At 42.2% G+C, this 21,256-nt stretch overlaps 1 protein-coding gene across 4 annotated transcripts in view; it reads left to right on the top strand.

The window, feature by feature from the left end:
* The window catches only part of zbtb40 (zinc finger and BTB domain containing 40), a 124,318-nt gene that overhangs the window by 99,082 nt on the left and 3,980 nt on the right, over window positions 1–21,256 (top strand). For all 4 annotated transcript variants that reach the window (XM_060852192.1, XM_060852195.1, XM_060852193.1 and 1 more), the window contains 2 exons: window positions 1,305–1,391; window positions 5,576–5,793. In XM_060852192.1, coding sequence (XP_060708175.1) covers window positions 1,305–1,391; window positions 5,576–5,793 — 305 coding nt within the window. The remainder of the gene's footprint in view (window positions 1–1,304; window positions 1,392–5,575; window positions 5,794–21,256) is intronic.

A 21,256-nucleotide genomic window follows, 5' to 3' on the forward strand; every position in this document is an offset into this window, starting at 1 on the left:
TATGTCAGGCTGAGATAAGCTAACGTGAGAGTCTCCATCAAAACGATCGATTCATACTCCCTCCTTTACAGGTCATGAGCTGGAACTCATTGTCCATGTGTGTAATGGAAGGAGAAGTGAAGAGTAACTTCAACAATTAGTTGTATTGGCACTGATAGAAATAAATTTGCAAGGCCTTGTGGACCGAGCAGGGATTGCTTTGCGGGAAGTGATCATGAATTCAAGCTGAATGGCCTCCTGTGTTGTAAATATTTCTATAATTCTATGTACACAGTGTTCACTTAAGGCAATGCAGGGTGTGATGATGATGAGTTAAAAAACAAGTTGGATACATCTGGTTAAGTTGCTTCAAAATACTTTGTGCTTCTGGCCAAAGTTGAATCACAAATATCAAGCTGCAGCCACAGTATCTCCCTAGTTGAATAACACATAATCATTCTGTCAATCAGACTTACAAATGAACAGTGCCCCTTGGAATAAGAAGTGAAGGTTAACTTGGAGGTGGAGCAACATCCTTTCTATTTGTTTCCTTTGGTTTTAGTATCAAATCCAAGTAAAACGTCACTTGAAGCTGCATTTTTTTTACTCAGAACTAGATTTTAAAATAATTCTGGCAGAAGTGGTATTCTCTCAACTGTAATATACAGTATATTAAATTTCTTATTGAATTTAGACAGCTTCCCGCTCTTTCAGGTTTAGCTATTTTAATCCTGTTTCTGGGTCCATTTCGTTACGAACGGAGTGTAGTTATCTCTTCCAAGGCAAGTTTGTAAACAGTCTAATTTTTTCAATTAATTCATGGGATGTTGCTGTCACTGGCAAGGCCAGCATTAATTGCCCATCCCAAATTGTCCTGGAGATGGTGATGGTGAGCTGCTAATGAGGGGCATGTTGTGAGAGTTGAACTATAAATTTTCTTCCATTTTGGTTAATGGACCTGTGCTTGTTGTGTAAATTGTACAGTTCAGAATATTAAATGCTAGTTTCAGACTGCCATCAAAATGAATCTTGAACCAATTTTGGTCCTGCATTAAATGTATCTCACTCTAACTTATTCAACATTTTCTGACCAATATGTTGGAAAACAGTGTAGAGTCAGTCCAGGTCAATTATTACATTTGTGTATAATTTTCTTGTTTAAAATGTGGTACATTTTTCGTTGGGGTTTCCACTAATGCACTAATCAATCTATGGCTTTCCTATCATTAATGTATTTAGCAGCTCACAGACTGTTGTGACTGACATTTAATTCAAGCACTACTACCTTTCTCTGTTAATGAATTATTGCACCTTTATTCTCTCAGATATCAAGATGCTGGAGTGTGAGAACTGTAAAGACACCTTTGCCACCCAAGCCTTGTTGCACATACACAGGAAGTCCAAACATTCAGGTATTTAGTGGTTACATGGGTATCATCAACTTGTTTAAATTCCAAATGCTCCCTGATTATGGATTTTCAGATGTTTGAGTGAATGTTCTGTCGGTCAAGCTTTGGATATTTTTGCACTTTACCATCATGCCACATGAGGGCCCCCCCCTTTAATGTCCCTACCCCTAGACCGAGAGGCCTGGATTCAAGTCTCACCTACTCCAGAATTATGTCATAACATCTCTGAGCAGGTTGATTAGAAAAAAGGTTGGTCAACTTATTCAGACCCACACCTCTGGAACAGGTGGGACCTGAACCTGGTCCTCAGACAGAGGGATGCTACCACTTCACCACAAGAGCTCCTCTGCAAGATTGTAGAAAGGCCTGATCACACCATATTTGCAGCCCTGTTTCTCTGGGCACCACACAGATATTCCTATTGGATGTGTAGCAGGGATATTTTTGTCAACCTGTTCAAACTTTGTATGACTTGCTGCTCTGGAGCAGGTGAGACCAGAACCCTGGTCCAGAGGTAGTGACACGAGAGTTCTCTGGATCAGTTGAGCTGTTTACAGTATTGCAACTTCACAATATTTTAACCTGACATTTTCTATTTCATAAACAACTAAACTGTAACTATGTAGAGTTCAAATTATCTTTTTCTTGATCCCTGAACATGTGTGTGTCCTTTGATACAACCTTAGTCTTAGGGAGAGGGAGAGGTTGGACAAGGCTAGGACTTTTTTCTTTAGAGCATAAGGGACTGAGGTGGGAATCTTACAGACGTGTACAAGATCATAAGAGGCATGGATAAGGTAAATGCAATCAGTCTTTTTCCCAGAATTAGAGAATTGAGGATGGGAGGGCATCAGTTTAAGATTAGAAGGATAAGAATACAAGGGAATCTGAGGGGCAAGATTTTTTTTACACAGGGTGGTAAGCACATGGAAAGAGCTGCCAGTGGAAGCAGTTGAGGCGGGTACATTAACAACATTTAAAAGGCATTTGGACAATACATGGATAGGAAACAATATGGCAGAAGTGGGTACTGCAGATCAGAGTCAAGATTAGAGTAGTGCCGGAAAAGCACAGCAAGTCAGGCAGCATCCGAGGAGCAGGAAAATCGCCATTTCGGGTAAAAGCCCTTCATCAGTCTGTTTGTTACAGTTCTTGCAGGGTATTTTGTAAATAACATTCGTTTTGCTGGTTATTGGAATAGGGTCATTTAGGTTCATCAGTAGCTGTTTCAGTGTGTTAGTAGGTTTGTGGGCTACCATGATGCAAAGGAGTCGGTGTAGTCTGGTAGTCATCACCGATATGTCTTTGTATGGCTCGGTGTTTTGGGCATGTTGTGTCTACTTGTTTGGGTTTGCTGCTTAAGAATCAGCAGACTGTGTTTTACCAAGTACCTATTGTTCTTGAATACACTATGAAAGTATTTTACTTCTGCCGCTCGTAGTTCCTTGGTGCTGCTGGGTGTTGTGGCTCGTTTAAATAATGACCTGATGCAGTTCTGTTTGTGGATGTTGAGATAATTGCTTCTGTAGTTAAGTGGCTGGTCTGTGTGTGTTGCTTTCCTGTTGACACTGGTCTGCATTTCTCCATTAACTGTTCGTTCCACTGTGACATCTCTGAAGAGGTGTCTGTTGTTGTTCTCCTGTTGTGTGAAATTTATGCCAGTAAGGATGATGTGATGATATTGTAGGTTTCCTCTAATTTGTTCTGTTTTGTGATAACAAAGGTGTCATCATATATCAAAGACATCTTGGAGATGACTACCAGATTACTCTGACTGCTTGGCATCACAGTGATTAAACGTCTGAAAACAATCATTCCAATTCAGCGAGCAAACTTACAACCTGAACCTCATCCTGAGCTACATATCTTCTCAAAAATCACAACCTTAAGTGCATAATTGAAACAAATAGCATGTCAAATTAGAATAAGTTACGTGGTTAAAGAGAGAGCAAAAACTGATAAGATTAGGTGTTCTGCTTGTGTGAAAGACCAATGCAAATACCAACAAGCTGGGGACAAGTGGCTTTATTTTATGTACAACCACAAATTAGGAGTAAGAGTGGAGCATGGATGTGTCTAGCACTTGTCAGTCACCCTGCACTCTGACTTTCTGACATTGTGAAGTCAAAGGTCAAGGTAGGAGCTGTGCCTGAAGTGATACGCTTGAAGATTGGCTGGTAGCTGTGGATCTGAAAATCTCGACTGAGATTCGCTGTTCTTGCAGAAAACTGTTGAAATTCCACAATTCCGGAATTGACATTTGAGTATTCCAAAAAGTTAGCTGTGGTAGATTTTTACCGTGATAGCTCCACCTTCAGCTTCATTTGATTTACTTTTCGGACTTTGTTCAGTTGCTGTGCAACAATTATGAGATTTCCGGTATATCATGAAAAGTCTCGCGAGTCAGTGCAGATTCTGTCAGTCTGTGTAAACTTGCAGGAATATTTATAATAATTGCAATTGCATGTTCAATGAGTGAGGAGTAATATTAGATGGCTCGAGCAGTCAATTTACACATACAGAATTTACATTCTGCAGAAACCCAATTCCCACTCCCAGTGCTATTTTTGGTCCACTGCTACTTGGTGTTATTTAAAAATGGAAAACATGTTGTGACATGTTAGTCTTTTTTTTTCCCTGTTACAAAATCATAGAATCCCTACAGTGTAGAAACAGGCAATTCAGTCCATCAAGTCTACACCAAGCATCCGAGGAGCATCTCATACACCTATCCTATCCATGCAACTCTTTAAATCCCATTGCTATTCCACCTAACCTGCATATACCTCGACACTGTGGGCAATTCACTTAACCTGCCCAACTTTTGATTGTGAGAGGAAACCAAAGCACCCAGAGGAAAACCATGCAGGCTTGGGGCAAATGTGCAGACTCCACACAGTCAGTCACCTGAGGCTGGTATCAAACCCAGACCCCTAGAGCTGTGAGGCAATAGTGCTAACTGTTGAGCCACTTGTTGGACTGTTTGTGTTTCTGAAAGATCTTCGTTATGAGCTGATTCGGAGCAAAACCAAATTCCCGTTTAGGGCGTAATTCAAATATGATAATAGGCATTTCAAACATTAAGAGGTAGTCAGGCCTGCAGGAGTGATTGAACGTCTCTCATAATTGGCAATTTTCTCCATGGTTGCCTTCAAGTCAAGAATGTCTGATTCCAAAATTGTTATTCGATATGAGCTTAACATTAAAATTAACTCTAAACAATCTATGAAGCCTAATTCCCACTAATAATGCAGTGTGTGTTCTTTGATAACAAAAATGTTTGAATATTGTACAATTCTTAACTAGGTTAAGAATTGCTTGTTAGAGCCTTCATTCATAGAAAAGAAACATTTTTTTAAAAAAAACAAAATTTCTGGAAATGTTTAAGTCAGACAGCAGAGACAATGAAAGATAGCAGAGCTGATAGATTGGTGGCAAGGAAGGCACGAAGGGGTCTCCTTTTATTAGCTGAGGCATAGATACAGAGGTAATGCTAAAACTGTTATTACCTCAGCTAGAGTATTTTGAAAGTCTGTGATCCCTGAATTACAGGAAGAGTCTGATTTATAGCAGAGAGAATTCAGTGAAGATGAACGAAGATCTTACCAACCTGAAGATTTCAGCGATGAGTGAAGAGAGACTGGAGTTATTTCCTTTGGAGACTGAGGGAAGATTTAATTGAAGTGAATGAAGTAATGAGTTGACACATTCTCAGAAGGACCTATTACCCTGGGCAAAGAAATCAATAGCTCGGGGCAGCATATTTAAAATAAATTCCTGGATTAGCATTTTGAAGTAAAGTAACTGACAGGGCTGCAGACTATGCGCTGGAAACTGGCTGGAAAGCTCTTTGCCAGCTGACAGAGACACAATGGGACCAAAAGTGACTTTTCTAACACCCGCATTATATTAATTTTGTATAAGCAAGGCTATTTGGAGAATGCAACTTTGAACGAAGTGTATACTTTGTCAATAGTATTACTCATACAGTTAAACTCATGAGATCATAAATTTACTAATTTTGTTTTGCAGTGTATTGTTATGTTTCAGCCTTCGCTATAGTCCAGTCATGTTTCTTTTCAAAGAAGTTTTTAACAAATGGGATTTAATTTCCTAAATATCTTTTCATACTGAGTTATGAACCACATTGCATCAGATTTGCAGTATGTCTGTTTTATTTTCATTAGGAATCCATCCATTTAAATGTTCGTACTGCTCATCAACATTCAGATTCCCTGGAGCATTGCATCATCATTTGAGCACAGAACACCTAACTCAGCAAACCAGCACATTTGTGTGTGGAGATTGTGCCCAACTGTTCAACTCACAACAGGACTTAGAAGAACATCAGAGGAGCACGCATGCTGGAATCCTGTTTACTCATGTGCAGGAAGCAGCTGAAATGGTAAATATTCATGAAGTCATTGGGACTGGCAAAATACTAATGGATATTGAAGTGTTAAATCTATACACCTCCTAAATGGTTACTGTTCTGTGTTCTTTTTATGTGATCTTTTATCTTCCTTCCCAGTGCATTAGCAGATGTTTGCTTCAGCTACTTTCTCCTTCTCTGCAGTATGGTTATGTCCTAATGTAAAAAATGAGGTCTGCAGATGCTGGAGATCACAGCTGAAAATGTGTTGCTGGTTAAAGCACAGCAGGTTAGGCAGCATCTCAGGAATAGGGAATTCGACGTTTCGAGCATAAGCCCTTCATCAGGAATGAGAGAGAGTAGCCAAGCAGGCTAAGATAAAAGGTAGGGAGGAGGGACTTGGGGGAGGGGCGATGGAGGTGGGATAGGTGGAAGGAGGTCAAGGTGAGGGTGATAGGCCGGAGTGGGGTGGGAGCGGAGAGGTCAGCAAGGAGATTGCAGGTTAGGAGGGCGGTGCTGAGTTGAGGGAACCGACTGAGACAAGGTGGGAGGAGGGGAAATGAGGAAACTGGAGAAATCTGAATTCATACCTTGTGGTTGGAGGGTTCCCAGGCGGAAGATGAGGCGCTCCTCCTCCAGCCGTCGTGTTGTTATGTTCTGCCGGTGGAGGAGTCCAAGGACCTACTTGTCCTCGGTGGAGTGGGAGGAAGAGTTAAAGTGTTGAGCCACGGGGTGGTTGGGTTGGTTGGTCCGGGCGGCCCAGAGGTGTTCTCTGAAGCGTTCCGCAAGTAAGCGGCCTGTCTCCCCAATATAGAGGAGGCCACATCGGGTGCAGCGGATGCAATAGATGATGTGTATGTCCTAATGAAATTGGTGATTATGTGGAGATGATGGCCTTGTGGTATTATCACTGGATTGTTAATCCGGAGACCGAGTTAACGTTCTGGGGGGCCTGAGTTTGAATCCCACCATGGCACATAGTGGAATTCAAATTCAGTGAAACATCCGAAGAGTCTAATGATGACCATGAAACTGTTGTCAGTTGTCATAAAAATTCTATCTGGTTCATTAATGTCTATCAGGGAATGAAACTGCATCTTTACCACATGTGACTCTCTGGGCAATTAGACGTAGGCAGTAAATGCTGGCCTAGCTGGTGATGCCCTCATCCTGTAAAAAAATAATTTTTAGAAAGTTCTCAGAAATCAGTTTTGTTAAAGTCTATTACATTACCACAATGCCCATCTCCCAGTATTAGTGTGACTGGGCCAGAGTAATCCAGAGTCCCAGGTTAATGTTCTGGGAACCTTTGAATCCCACCAAGGCAGATGGTGAAATTTGAATTCAACAAACAAACAAAAACTGGAATCAAAAGCTAGCCAATTTGTGATCATGTAACTATCATTGATTATTGTAAAAATTATTCTGATTCACTAATGTCTGCAATTCTTACCTGGAGGCGAATCTAATAAATGTTTTGAGTTAAAGATAATCGAGAAAATAGTGATGGTAGCTTGGCAGAATTTAGCATCCAATTGGAGTTGGAGAAACCAGCGTCAGAAACAGCTGTGCCAGATGTAAATAAGTGGATTTACAAATTAATGAGCGGAGGGGGAAGGAATTTAGCAGCAAAGAATGAGAGGCAACCATATTGAAACATACAAGAGTATTCAGAAACTTGCTGGGAATGGTTGGAAAAAGGTTGTTTCCTTTTGTGGGATAGACTAAGACTAGAGAACATAACCTGAGTAAGCAATCATCCAACTAAGATAGAGGTAAGAGGAATTTCTTCTTGCAGAGGGTAGTGAATCTATTGAATTCTTTAGCGCAAAGAACTGTTGAGGCTGGATTGTTAAGTATATTCAGGGTTGAGATAGATTTTTAATCAGGGAATCAATGTTATGGAGAAAAGGCAGAAGGCTGGAGTTGAGGATTATCAGATCCGTCTAACCTTTGAATAGTGGAGCAGGCTCAATGACCTGAATAGCCCAGAATATAGAGCAGTGCAGGCCCTTCAGCCCTCGATGTTGCACCAATATGTGGGACCAATCTGAAGCCCATCTATCCTACACTATTCTATTTTCATCCACATGTTTATCCAATGACCATTTAAATACCCTTAACGTTGGCAAGTCTACTACTGTTCCAGGCAGTGCGTTCCACATCCCTAATACTCTCTGAGTAAAGAATCTGCCTCTGACATCTGTCCTATATCTATCACCCCTCAATTTAAAGCTAGGTTCCCTCACACTAGCCATCTCCATTCGAGGAAAACATCTCTCACTATCCACCCTATCTAACCCTCTGATTATTTGATATGTCTCAATTAAGTCACCTCGCAACCTTCTTCTCTCTAACGAAAACAGCTTCAAGTCCCTCAGCCTTTTATACAGTCATGGAGATGTACAGCATGGAAACAAACCCTTCGGTCCAACCCATCCGTGCCGACCAGATATCCCAACCCAACCTAGTCTCACCTGCCAGTGCCTGGCCCATATCCCTCCAAACCCTTCCTATTCATATGGGTAAAAAATGAGGTCTGCAGATGCTGGAGATCACAGTTGAAAATGTGTTGCTGGTTAAAGCACAGCAGGTTAGGCAGCATCCAAGGAACAGGAAATTCGACGTTTCGGGCATTCCTGATGAAGGGCTTATGCCCGAAACGTCGAATTTCCTGTTCCTTGGATGCTGCCTAACCTACTGTGCTTTAACCAGCAACACATTTTCAACTTCCTATTCATATACCCATCCAAATGCCTCTTAAATGTTGCAATTGTACCAGCCTCCACCACATCCTCTGGCAGCTCATTCCATGCACGTACCACCCTCAGCATGAAAAGGTTTCCCCTTAGGTCTCTTTTATATCTTTCCCCTCTCACCCTAAACTTATGCCCTCTAGTTCTGGACTCCCCCACCCCAGGGAAAAGACTTTGCCTATTTACCCTATCCATGCCGCGAAAAATTTTGTAAACCTCTATAAGGTTACCCCTCAGCCTCCGACGCTCCAGGAAAAATAGCCCCAGCCTGTTCAGCCTCTCCCCATAGCTCAAATCCTCCAACCCTGGCAACATCCTTGTAAATCTTTTCTGAACCCTTTCAAGTTTCACAACATCTTTCCGATAGGAAGGAGACCAAAATTGCACGCAATATTCCAACAGTGGCCTAACCAATGTCCTGTACAGCCGCAGCATGACCTCCCAACTCCTGTACTCAACACTCTGACCAATAAAGGAAAGCATACCAAACGCAGCCTTCACTATCCTATCTACCTGCAACTCCACTTTCAAGGACCACATTCCCTAAGACCTTACCATTAAATATATAAGTCCTGCTAAGATTTGCTTTCCCAAAATGCAGCATCTTGCATTTATCTGAATTAAACTCTGTCTGCCACTCCTGTTGTAATCTGAGGTAACCCTCTTCGCTGCCCACTACACCTCCAATTTTGGTGTCATCTGCAAACTTACTTGCTGTACCTCTTATGTTCACATCCAAATCATTTATGTAAATGTCAAAAAGTAGTGGACCCAGCACCGATCCTTGTGGCACTCCACTGGTCACAGGCCTCCAGTCTGAAAAACAACCCTCCACCACCACCCTCTGTCTGCTACCTTTGAGCAAGTTCTGTATCCAAATGGCTAGTTCTCTTTATATTCCATGAGATCTAACCTTGCTAATCAGTCTCCCATGGGGAAACTTGCCGAATGACTTACTGAAATCCATATAAATCACATCTACCGCCCTGCCCTCCTCAATCCTCTTTGTTACTTCCTCAAAAAACTTAATCAATTTGAGAGTCATTATTTCCCATGCACAAAGCCATGTTGACTATCCCGAATCAATCCTTGCCTTTCCAAATACATGTACATGCTGTCCCTCAGGATTCCTTCCAACAACGTATCTTAACCTTTTCCCTTCCTATGTCTTTGGTTCCAATGTGGACATAGACCTATTGCTTGCCCCTCTCCCCCATGAGAACATTCTGCACCATCTCTGAGACATCCTTGATCCTCGCACCAGGGAAGCAACACACCATTCTGATTTTTCGCTCCTGGCCACAGAAATGTCTGTCTGTACCTCGGACTAGAGAATCCCCTAACATAATTGATCTCTTGGAACCCGACGTACCCCTCGTTGCATTAGAGCCAGTCTCAACACCAGAAACTTGGCTGTTCGTGCTACGTTCCCCTGAGAATCCATCACCCCCTACATTTTCCAAAACTGCATACCTGTTAGAAATGGGTATATCCACAAAAGACTCCTGCACTAGCTGCCTACCTCTCTTACCTTTCCTGGAGTTAACCCATCTATATGACTGTATCTGAGACTTTCCCCCCTTCCTGCAACTGCCATCCATCACATACTGTTGCTGTTACAAATTCCTCATCGCTTCTGTTTCTCCAACCATCCATTCGATCTAATAAGATTCGCAGCCAACAGCATTTATGGCAGGTATAATCCGCAGTAACCCTAAACTCTCTTTAAATTCCCACATCTGACAAGAAGTATTTATCTGTTAAAGGCCATTTTTGCTCCTTCACAATCTACAGACCCAGAAATTAACACTATCTTATTCCTATACAAACACTGCTCCAGGTTAAATTAATAGTTGGGGCTTATATTTTAAGTTTAATCAAGAGACATATCTCCAAAAACATATAATCAAGAAAGAACCCACTCACTACTGCAGATTCTCTGATGCCACACTTAAAACAACAATTAACTTATCTGATTCTGTGCTGTGAACTTCGCCCAACAGTTCCTCCAAGATTAGTTGTTGAGAATTAACTGTTTGTTAATTTTCCCAGATGCACTCCGATGTCCAGCGATACATGAATTCAAACAGCAAATGACCTTCCCTCCAAACCAGGCAACATCCTAGTGAATCTCCTCTGGCCCCATTCCACAGTTTCCACATTCTTCTTATAATGCGGTGACCAGAATTGTATGCAATACTCCAAACGTGACCATACCAGAGTTTTGTACAGCTGAAGCATGTCCACGTTGCTCTGAAACTCAAGTCCTCTACCAATAAAAGCTAACATGCTGTATGCCTCCTTAACAACCTTATCAACCTGGGTGCTGGCTTTCAGGGATCTATGTACATGGATACTGAGATCTCTCTGCTCATCTACATTATCAAGAATCTTACCAGTAGTTGAGTACTGTATATTCCTGTTGCTCCTTCCAAAGTGAATCATCTCACACTTTTCTGCATTAAACTCCATTTGCCACCTGTCAACCCAGCTCTGCAGCTTATCTATATATCTCTGCAACCTGCAACATCCTTGAGCACTATCCACAACTCCACCGGCCTTAGTGTCATCTGCAATTTGCTAACCCATCCTTCTACGTCCACATCTAGGTCATTTATAAAAATGACAAACAGCAGTGGCCCCAAAACCGATCCTTGCGCTACACCACTAGTAACTGAAATTCAGGATGAACATCTCCCATTAACCACTACCTTCTTTCAGCTGGTCAATTTCTCATCCAAACCGCTAAATTACCCTCAATCCCATGCTTCCATGTTTTGTGCAATAGCCTACCATGGCTAACCTTATCAAATGCCTTACTGAAATCCATATACATCACACCAATCGCTTTACCCTCATCCACCTGTTTGGTCCCCATCTCAACAAACACAATAAGGTTTGTGAGACATGATCTAGCGTTCACAAAATCGTGTTGACTGTCCCAAATCAACTTGCCCCTCTCTAAATGATTATAAATCCTATCCCTTGTAGCTTTTCCCACCAATTTGCCCACAAGAAGTAAGGCTCACTGGTCTACAATCGCCAGGGTTGTATCTATTCCCTTCTTGACCCAGGATTGATTCCAGCCTGGGGCAACTGTCTGTGTGGAGCTTCCACATTCTCCCCATGTCCGCATGGTTTTCCTCAGTTTCCTCCCACAATCCAAAGATATGCAGCTTAGTTGAATTGGCCATAGTAAATTGCTCATAGTGTTCAGGGGTATGTAGGTTAGGTGCAATAATAAGGGCAAATGTAGAGTAATAGGGTAGGGGAATGGGTCTGGGTGGGTTACTCTTCGGAGGGTCGTTGTGGACTTGATGGGCTGAAGGGCCCGTTTCCACACTGTAGGGATTCTATTATTCTAGAAGAGTCAGCATGAAATCAAGGAGCAAATATGTAAGGATAATAATTGGGTAATTATACTAGGGGATTTTAACTTTCCAAACATAAATTGGGATAGTCTTAGGTTGATGGCTTTAAAGAGGGTGGATTTCTTGAAACATATCCCAGGGAGTATCAACACATAAAAGGCCCAACAAAAGACAGCACAGTGTTGGATCTGGTTCTTGGGAAAGAAGCAGACAAGTGTTTGATGTGGCAGTGGGGGAACATCTCAGCGATAATAGCCACAGCATAGAATGGTTCAAAATTGTTCTGGACAAGGACAAAGATGGCCTGCAAAAGACAGCTGTGGAATGGGGAATACATATTTTATTAAAATAAAGCAGGATCTGGCCACAGAAGCTGGGAATAGCTCCTTGTGGGTAAGTCTACAGAGGAGCAATGGGCACATTCAAAAAGGAACAGGGGAAAGTACAGGTATGACATGTATCCTTGGTGGGAAATATCGAAGCAACCCTGGATGACCAGGACAGTTCACTACTGAATAAAGAAGAGTCAGGTTTTTAGTAAATCCAAAGGGGGCAAGTCAACTGCGCCCCTCGAGGAACACAAAAAGTGCAGGAGGGAACTTAAGAAAGCAATTAGGAGAGCAAAAGGCAGCATGAGAGATAACTTGCAGACAGTATTAGGAAGAATCCTAAGGTATTTTATAAATACATGAAATGGAAGAGGTTAACTTCCCTTGAAATTGAAATGTGGAGCTTATTCAAGGAACAGCTACTGCAGAGCCTTGATAAGTATGTACCTGTCAGGCAGGGAGGGAGTTGTCAAAATTGGGATCTGTGGTCTACTGAGGAAGTTAAATCTCTTGTTAAGAGGAAGAAGAAGGCTTATGTTAGAATGAGATGTAAAGGCTCAGCTAGGCACTTGAGAGTTACAAGTTAGTCAGGAGAGAGCTAAGAGGAGCAAGGAGGGGACATAAGAAGTTGTTGGCAGATAGGGTCAAGGAAAACTCAAAAGCCCTTTATAGGTACATCAAGAATAAAAGAATGACTATAGTAGGATTAGGGCTAATCAAGGACAGTAATGGGAAGTTGTGTGTGGAGTTCGAGGAGATGGGGAAGTGCTAACTGATTTTTTTTGTCAGTATTCACACTAGAAAAAGACAATGTTGTTGAGGAGAATACTGAAGAATAGGTGACTAAACTAGATGGGATTGAGATTCACAAGGAGCAGGTGTTAACAATTCTGGGAAGTGTGAAAATACAGAAGTCCCCTGAACCAGATAGGATTTATCCTAGGATTCTCTGGGAAGCCAGGGAAGAGATGGCCAAGCCTTTGGTTTTGATCTATATGTTGTCATTGTCTACAGGAATAGTGCAAGATGACTGGAGGATAGCAAATATTGTCCCCTTATTCAACAAGGGGAACAGAGACAACCATGGTAATTATAGATCAGTGAGCCTTACTTCAATTGTGGGTAAAGTGTTGGAAAAGGTTATAAGAGATAGATAGAATTTATAGGCTATTGCACAAAATACGGAGCATGGGATTGAAGGTGATTTGGCAGTTTGGATCAGAAATTGGCTCACTGAAAGAAGACGGGGGTGGTGGTTAATGGGAGATAGAACAGGCGCAGAGCTGGCCCTTCAGCCATCGATTTTGTGCCAACTTGTGAACTACTCTCAGCTCGTCCCCCTACAATATCCCATTGTCATTCATGTGCTTATCTAAGGATTGTTTAAATCTCCCTAATGTGGCTGAATTGACTACATTGGCAAGTAGGGCATTCCATGCCCTTTCTACTCTGAGTAAATAACCTGCCTCATTGACATCTGTCTTAAAACTATCACCTCTCAATTTGTAGTCATGCCCCCTCGTACAAGCTAACGTCATCATCCTAGGAAAAAGACTTTCACTGTCTACCCTATCTAATCCTCTGCTCATCTTGTATGTCTCCTCCCTTAGCAAATCCCCCCTTCTTCTTTCCAATTAGAACAGACCCAAGTAACTCAGCCTTTCCTCATAAGACCTTCCCTCCAGACCAGGCAACATCCTAGTAAATCTCCTCTGCATCTTTTCAAATGCTTCCATATTCTTTCTGAAATATGGGGACCAGAACTGTATACAATATTCCAAGTGTGGCTGCACCAGCGTTTTATATACTTGCAGTGTAATATTGCAGCTCCGGAACTCAATCCCTCTACCAATGAAACCTAACACACCGTATACCTTCTTAACAGCACTATCAACCTGGGTGGCAACTTTCAGGGATCTATGTACATGGACTCCAAGATCGCATCCACACTACCAAGAATCTTTCCATTGACCCAGTACTCTGCCTTCCTGTTATTCTTCCCAAAGTGCATCACCTCACATTTAGCTGCATTGAACTCCATTGCCACCCCTCAGCCCAATTCTGCAGTTTATCCAAGTCTCCCTGCAACCTGCAACATTCTTCCAAACTGTCCATTACTCCATCGACTTTAGTGTTGTCTGCAAATTTTCTAATCCATCCACCTATGCCCGCGTCTAAGTCATTTATAAAAATGACAAACAGCAGTGGTCCCAAAACTGATCCTTGTGGCACACCACTAGTAACCGCACCCCAGGTTGAATATTTTCCATCAACCACCACTTGCTGCCTTCTTTCTGAAATCCAGTTTCTAATCTAAACTGCTAAATCATCCTCAATCCCATGCCTCTGCATTTTCTCCAACGGCCTACCATGTGGAACCTTCTCAAAGGCTTTACTGAAGTCCATGTATACCCCATCAACTGCCCTACCCTCATATACATGCTTGGTCACCTTCTCAAAAAACTCAATGAGGTTTGTGAGATATGACCTGCCCTTGACAAAACCATGTTGACTATCTGAAATCAAATTGTTGCTTGCCAGATGATTATAAATCTTATCTCTTATAATCCTTTCCAAAACCTTTCCTACAACAGAAGTAAGACTCACTGGTCTATAATTACCTGGGTCATCTCTACTGTCCTTCTTGAACAAGGGCACAACATTTGCAATCCAGTCCTCTGGTACTAAATCTGTAGACAATGACAACTCAAATATCAAAACCATAGGCTCTGCTATCTCCTCCCTAACTTCCCAGAGAATCCTCAGATAAATCCCATCCGGCCCAGGGGACTTGTCTACTTTCGCTCCTTCTAGAATTGATTACACCTGTTTGTAACTAACCTCGATCCTTTCTAGTCTAATATCTCGTACCACAGACTTCTCCTCTACAATATTCTCCTTTTCCTGAGTGAAAACACACGAGAAATGTTTGTTTAGCACCTCTCCGATCTCCACAGGGTCCACACTCAACTTCCCACTTCTGTCTTTGACTGGCCTTATTCCTACCCTTGTCATCCTTTTATTCCTCATATACCTGTAAAAAGCTTTAGCGTTCTCCTTTATTCTATTTGCTAAAGACTGCTTGTGTCCTCTCTTTGCTCTTCTTAACACTCTGTTTAGATCCTTCCTAGCTGATCTGTAACTCTCCATCGCCTGATCTGTAACTCTCCATCGCCTCATCTGAACCATCTTGCCTCATCAACACACAAGCCGCCTCCTTCTGCTTAACAAGGGATGCAATTTCTGTAGTAAACCATGCTTCCCTTACCTTATCACTTCCTCCCTGCCTGCCTACCAAAGACATGCAATATCTGTTCCATCCTGGATTTCAGTTACTAATGATCTACCACCATGATCTGCTTTGGGACCACTGATGTTTGTCATTTTTATAAATGACCTGGATGAGGACATAGAAGGATGGGCTAGTAAATTTGCAGATACAATTGAGATTGGTAGAGTTGTGAATAGTGACGAAAAATGTTATAAGTTACAGAAGGAGTTTAATGAGGAATAGTGTGAAGTGATTCACTTTTGAAGGAGTAACAGGAATGCAGAGTACTGGGCTAATGGTAAGATACTTGGTACTGTAGATGAACAGAGATATCTCTGTGTCTATGCACATAGATTCATGAAAATTACCACCCAGGTTGATAGGGTTGCTAAGAACACATATGGTGTGTGAGTTTTTATTGGGAGAGGGATTGAGTTTTAGAACCATGAGGTCAGACTGCAACTGTACAAAATTCTGGTGTATTGCTAATAGTTCTGGTCACCGCATTATAGGAAGGATGTGGAAGCTTTGGAAAGGGTACAGAGGAGATTTACTAGAATGTTACCTGGTATGGAGGGAAAGTCTTACAAGGAAAGGCTGAGGGATTGGAGGCTGTTTTCGTCAGAGAGAAGGAGGTTGAGAAGAGACTTAATTGAGACATATAAGATAATCAGAGGGTTAGATAGGGTGGACAGTGAAAGTCTTTTTCCTCAGATGGCAATGGCTAGCATGAGGGGATGTAGCTTTAAGTTGAGGGGTCATAGATATAGAACAAGATGTCAGAAGTAGTTAGTTAATCAGAGTAGTAGGGACGTGGAACACACTGCCTGGAACAGTTGTAGACTCGCCAACTCTTAAAGGGTCGCTGGACAGGCATATGGAAGAGAATGGAATAGTGTTGGTTACATAGGCTTCACATTGGCTTCACAGGTCGATGCAGCATTGAGGGCCGAAGGGCCTGTACCACGCTATTATGTTCTATGTTGTAACTGGGAAAAAAGAAGGGACCAAGGGAGGCAACCTTTGTATGAAGCCGCAGGATATTGGCAGGATGTTTAAGGAATGTTTCTCTTCAACCTTCACTTTGGAAAAGGAGACTGTAGGTATGGAATTCAGGAAAAGGGTCTGTGAGGAACTTGCAGCTTGACATCAGAACTGGGGAGGTATTGGACGCAGTGTTGGGCTTAAAACAAACAAATCCCCTGGCCGAGATGAATTTATCACAGGCTGCTGTGGGAGGTGAGGCAGAAAATTGGAAGGGTTGCCCCACAAATATTTAATCCTTCTGTGGCCACAGGGAAAATGCAAGAGGACTGGAGGACAGCTAATATAGTTCCACTTTTTATGAGTTGTGGTAGAGATGAACCAGGAAATTGCAGACCGATGAGTCTCACATCAGTGTTGGGAAACTTGGAGAAAATTCTGAAGGAACAAATTAATACCCACTTGGAAAGGTATGGGATAATTAGGGACAGTCAGCATGGCTTTGTCAGAGGGAGGTCATGCCTAATAAATTTGTTAAATGTTTTTGAAAAAGTGATCAAGTCTATGGATGTGGGACGTTCGGTTGATATAGTCTATTTGGATTTTAGCAAAGCTTTTGACAAGTTCCCACATAAGAAACTGATTGAGATGATTATAGCATATGGAATTGATGGAAACTTGGCGAGATGGATCAGAGGCTGGCCTAGTAACAAGACCCAGAGGTAGAAAGCTGTTTGAGTAACCGGGAGAGGGTGTCCAGCAATGTACCACAAGGATCAATACTGGGGCCTTTATTCTTTGTTATATACATAAATGATATAAATGAAAATGTGGCTGAATGTAAAGCAAATTTGCAAACAACAGCAATATTGGCAAAGTGGTAATAGCTAATAAAATGCTTGTAGATTACAGGAAGATATAGATTGGGTTGGTCAGATAGACAGTATTTAACCCTGATAAGTGTGAGGCGATGCACTTTGGAAGAAGAAACAAGGTGAGGAAGTATTTAAGAAATACCATAGAGGAACAGAGATTAGAACTTAGAATCCCTACAGTGTGTAAACAGGCCCTTCAGCCTGTAAGAGTAAACCACCCAGACCCATTCCCCTACCCTATTATCCTATATTTACCCCTGACTAATGCAACTAACCTACACATCCCTGAACACTATGGGCAATTTAGCACGGCCAATTCACCTAACCTACACATCTTTGGTTGTGGGAGGAAACCGGAGCACCCAGAGGAAACCCACACAGATACTAGGAGAACGTGTAAACTCCACACAGTCGCCAGAAATTGGGTCCCTGGCACTGTGAGGGAGCAGTGCTAACCACTGCGCTACTGTGCAGCCAATCTTAGGGTACAAAGTTTGGGAGAAGATTTGTAGCACGGCTGCTCATTGTTGTGGTTCTGTTCGCCGAGCTGGGAATTTGTGTTGCAAGACGTTTCGTCCCCTGTCCAGGTGACATCCTTAGTGCTTGAGAGCCTCCTGTGAAGCACTTCTGTGATGTTTCCTCCGGCATTTATAGTGATTTGTATCTGCCGCTTCCGGTTGTCAGTTCCAGCTGTCCACTGCAGTGGTCGGTATATTGGATCCAGGTCGATGTGCTTATTGATTGAATCTGTGGATGAGTGCCATGCCTCTAGGAATTCCCTGGTTGTTCTCTGGCTTGTCCTATAATAGTAGTGTTGTCCCAGTCGAACTCATGTTGCTTGTCATCTGTGTGTGTGGCTACTAAGGATAGCTGGTCATGTCGTTTTGTGGCTAGTTGATGTTCATGGATGCGGATCGTTAGCTGTCTTCCTGTTTATCCTATGTAGTGTTTTGTGCAGTCCTTGCATGGGATTTTGTACACTACATTGGTTTTGCTCATGCTGGGTATTGGGTCCATCGTCCTGGTGAGTTATTGTCTGAGAGTAGCCGTTGGTTTGTGTGCTGTTATGAGTCCTAGTGGTCGCAGTAGTCTGGCTGTCAGTTCAGAAATGTTTTTGATGTATGGTAGTGTGGCTAGTCTTTTGGTTTGTGGCATGTCCTCATTCTGTTGTCTTTCCCTTAGGCATCTGTTGATGAAATTGCAGGGGTATTCGTTTTTGGCGAATACGTTGTATAGGTGTTCTTCTTCCTCTTTTTGCAGTTCTGGTGTGCTGCAGTGTGTTGTGGCCCTTTTGAAAAGTGTCTTGATGCAACTTCTTTTGTGTGTGTTGGGATGGTTGCTTTCATAGTTTAGGACTTGGTCTGTGTGTGTGGCTTTCCTGTATACCTTTGTGGTGTATTCTCCATTCGGTGTTCTCTGTACCATCACGTACAGGATGGGAGTTGTTGTCCTTTTCTTCCTCTCTAGTGAATCGGATTCCTGTGAGTGTGGCGTTGATGATCCGGTGTTTGTTCTCTATTTCTGTGTTTTTAATGATTACAAAGGTGTCATCCACATATCTGACCCAGAGTTTGGGTTGAATTTGCGGTAAGACTGTTTGTTCTAACCTTTGCATTACCACTTCTGCTATAAGTCCAGAGATGGGTGAGTCCATGGGTGTGCCGTTGATTTGTTCACATATTTGGTTGTTGAATGTGAAGTATGATGTGAGGCACAGATCCGGTAGTTTGAGTATGCAGTCTTTGTTGGTAGGTTCAATGTCCTGTTGTCTGTTCTGTATGTCCAGCAGGTTGGCTATTGTTTCTCTGACTAGGGTTTTGTCAATAGAGGTGAACAGTGCCGTTACATCGAATGAGACCATGGTTTCTTCCTTGTCCATGTGTATATTTCTGATGATGTCCAAGAATTCCATACATCAAAAACATTTCTGAACTGACAGCCAGACTACTGCAACCACTAGGACTCATGACAGCACACAAACCAACAGCCACTCTCAGACAACAACTCACCAGGACGAAGGACCCGATACCCAGCATGAGCAAAACCAATGTAGTGTACAAAATCCCATGCAAGGACTGCACAAAACACTACATAGGATAAACAGGAAGACAGCTAACGATCCGCATCCATGAACACCAACTAGCCACGAAACGACACAACCAGCTATCCTTAGTAGCCACACACACAGATGACAAGCAACATGAGTTTGACTGGGACAACACTACTATTATAGGACAAGTCAACAGAGAACAGCCAGGGAATTCCTAGAGGCATGGCACTCATCCACAGATTCAATCAATAAGCACATCGACCTGGACCCAATATACCGACCACTGCAACGGACAGCTGGAACTGACAACCGGAAGCGGCAGAGACAAACCACTATAAATGCCGGAGGAAACATCACAGAAGCGCTTCACAGGGGGCTCCCAAGCACTGAGGATGTCACCGAGTCAGGACGAAACGTCTGCAACACAAATTCCCAGTTCGGCGAACAGAACCACAACAATCTTGGGGTAATTATACACAGATCCCTGAAGTCAGCACGGCATGTGAATGGGTAGTTAAGAAGGCATATGGGAATGCTTTCACCAGTTTTGGCATAGAGAGTGAGAGCAAGGAGGTAATGATGGCAGAGCTGGTCACAACTGGAGTATTGTGGCAGTTCTAGTCACCTCATAGCTGGAAGGATGTGAAAGCACTAGAGCACTTACAGAGGAGGTTCATCAGGATGTTACCTGGGGTGGAAAAATTGACGTAAGCAGAGACTTGGTAGGCATAGATTGTACTTTTTAGAACTAAGAAGACTGAAGGGGTATATGATTGAGCTTTATAAGATTACTGAGAGATATGGACAGGGTGAATTGAAAGCAGCTGTTCCCATTGGTCAAGGCTGAATCAGGAGATGGCTAGTTTTAGAGTAGTGGACAGAAGATTCAGAGGGGATTTGGAAAAAGATTTATTCAGCAGCTGCTGTGAATCCGGAATGCACAGGAAAGATAATGGAGACTGGTAACCTTACAACCTTTTAAAAAAAATTTTGAGAATACTTCAAATATCATAACATACAGGCATATAGGACAAGTGCCAGAAATTAGGATTAGTACATTTCAGTGCAGACTCGAGCTAAAGGCCTTTTCTACGTTAGATGAATCTACTGTTTCCCTACACTCGTGTCACTTGTACCTTTTTTTGCTTAATGTATCTATTTGTCTTCTGAAAGTTACTGTTGAATCTGTTCCATCAATGAAGTGCATTCCAGGTCAGAATTGCTCTCATCCAGAAAAATGTGAATTTCTCTTTATGTTCCCCTTGGATTTTTTTAAACCTGCATATTGTGATCACCGTCCTGCAGTCAAAAAAGCTTGCCTGTTTTATTCATAAATACTAATAATTTTTAATAGCTCCATTACAGTTTTTCCAAGCTTCGCTTCTCTGAGGAAGGCAAATTCAACTTCTCTGCTCTAGCCACATAGACTCATACGATTGAGTAGAATGGAAGGTCATTCAGCCTGATGATTTTATAATCATTTGTTGAATGTGTTTCATTTATTTCCTTTCCCTGCTCTTTCTATTTAAGCCCTGTGATAGTTTTACTCCCTCAAATATTTAACAACTTCCTTTTTCAGAAGTTGTTATTGAATCTGTATCCCCATCAGGCAATGCATCTAAATCCTTCAAAATGAAGTTATGTGACAAGTAATATTTTCTGTCTCCCAATGGTGAACAGCCTTTTTCCATACAAACTTTATCTGTGATTTCATTTCCTGTCATTTCTCTTCAACTACTCTGAAATGCTATAGTGGCACGTCCTCTCTTGTAACATCAGTTCACTGTACCCCACTACTACAATCAAGCACTGTTATCATTTAATTGAATGTGACGCCTCTTGTTTGTGTTACCTTTGCAA

This window comes from Hemiscyllium ocellatum, chromosome 37, assembly GCF_020745735.1.
Source record: "Hemiscyllium ocellatum isolate sHemOce1 chromosome 37, sHemOce1.pat.X.cur, whole genome shotgun sequence".
Classification (NCBI taxonomy): domain Eukaryota; kingdom Metazoa; phylum Chordata; class Chondrichthyes; order Orectolobiformes; family Hemiscylliidae; genus Hemiscyllium; species Hemiscyllium ocellatum.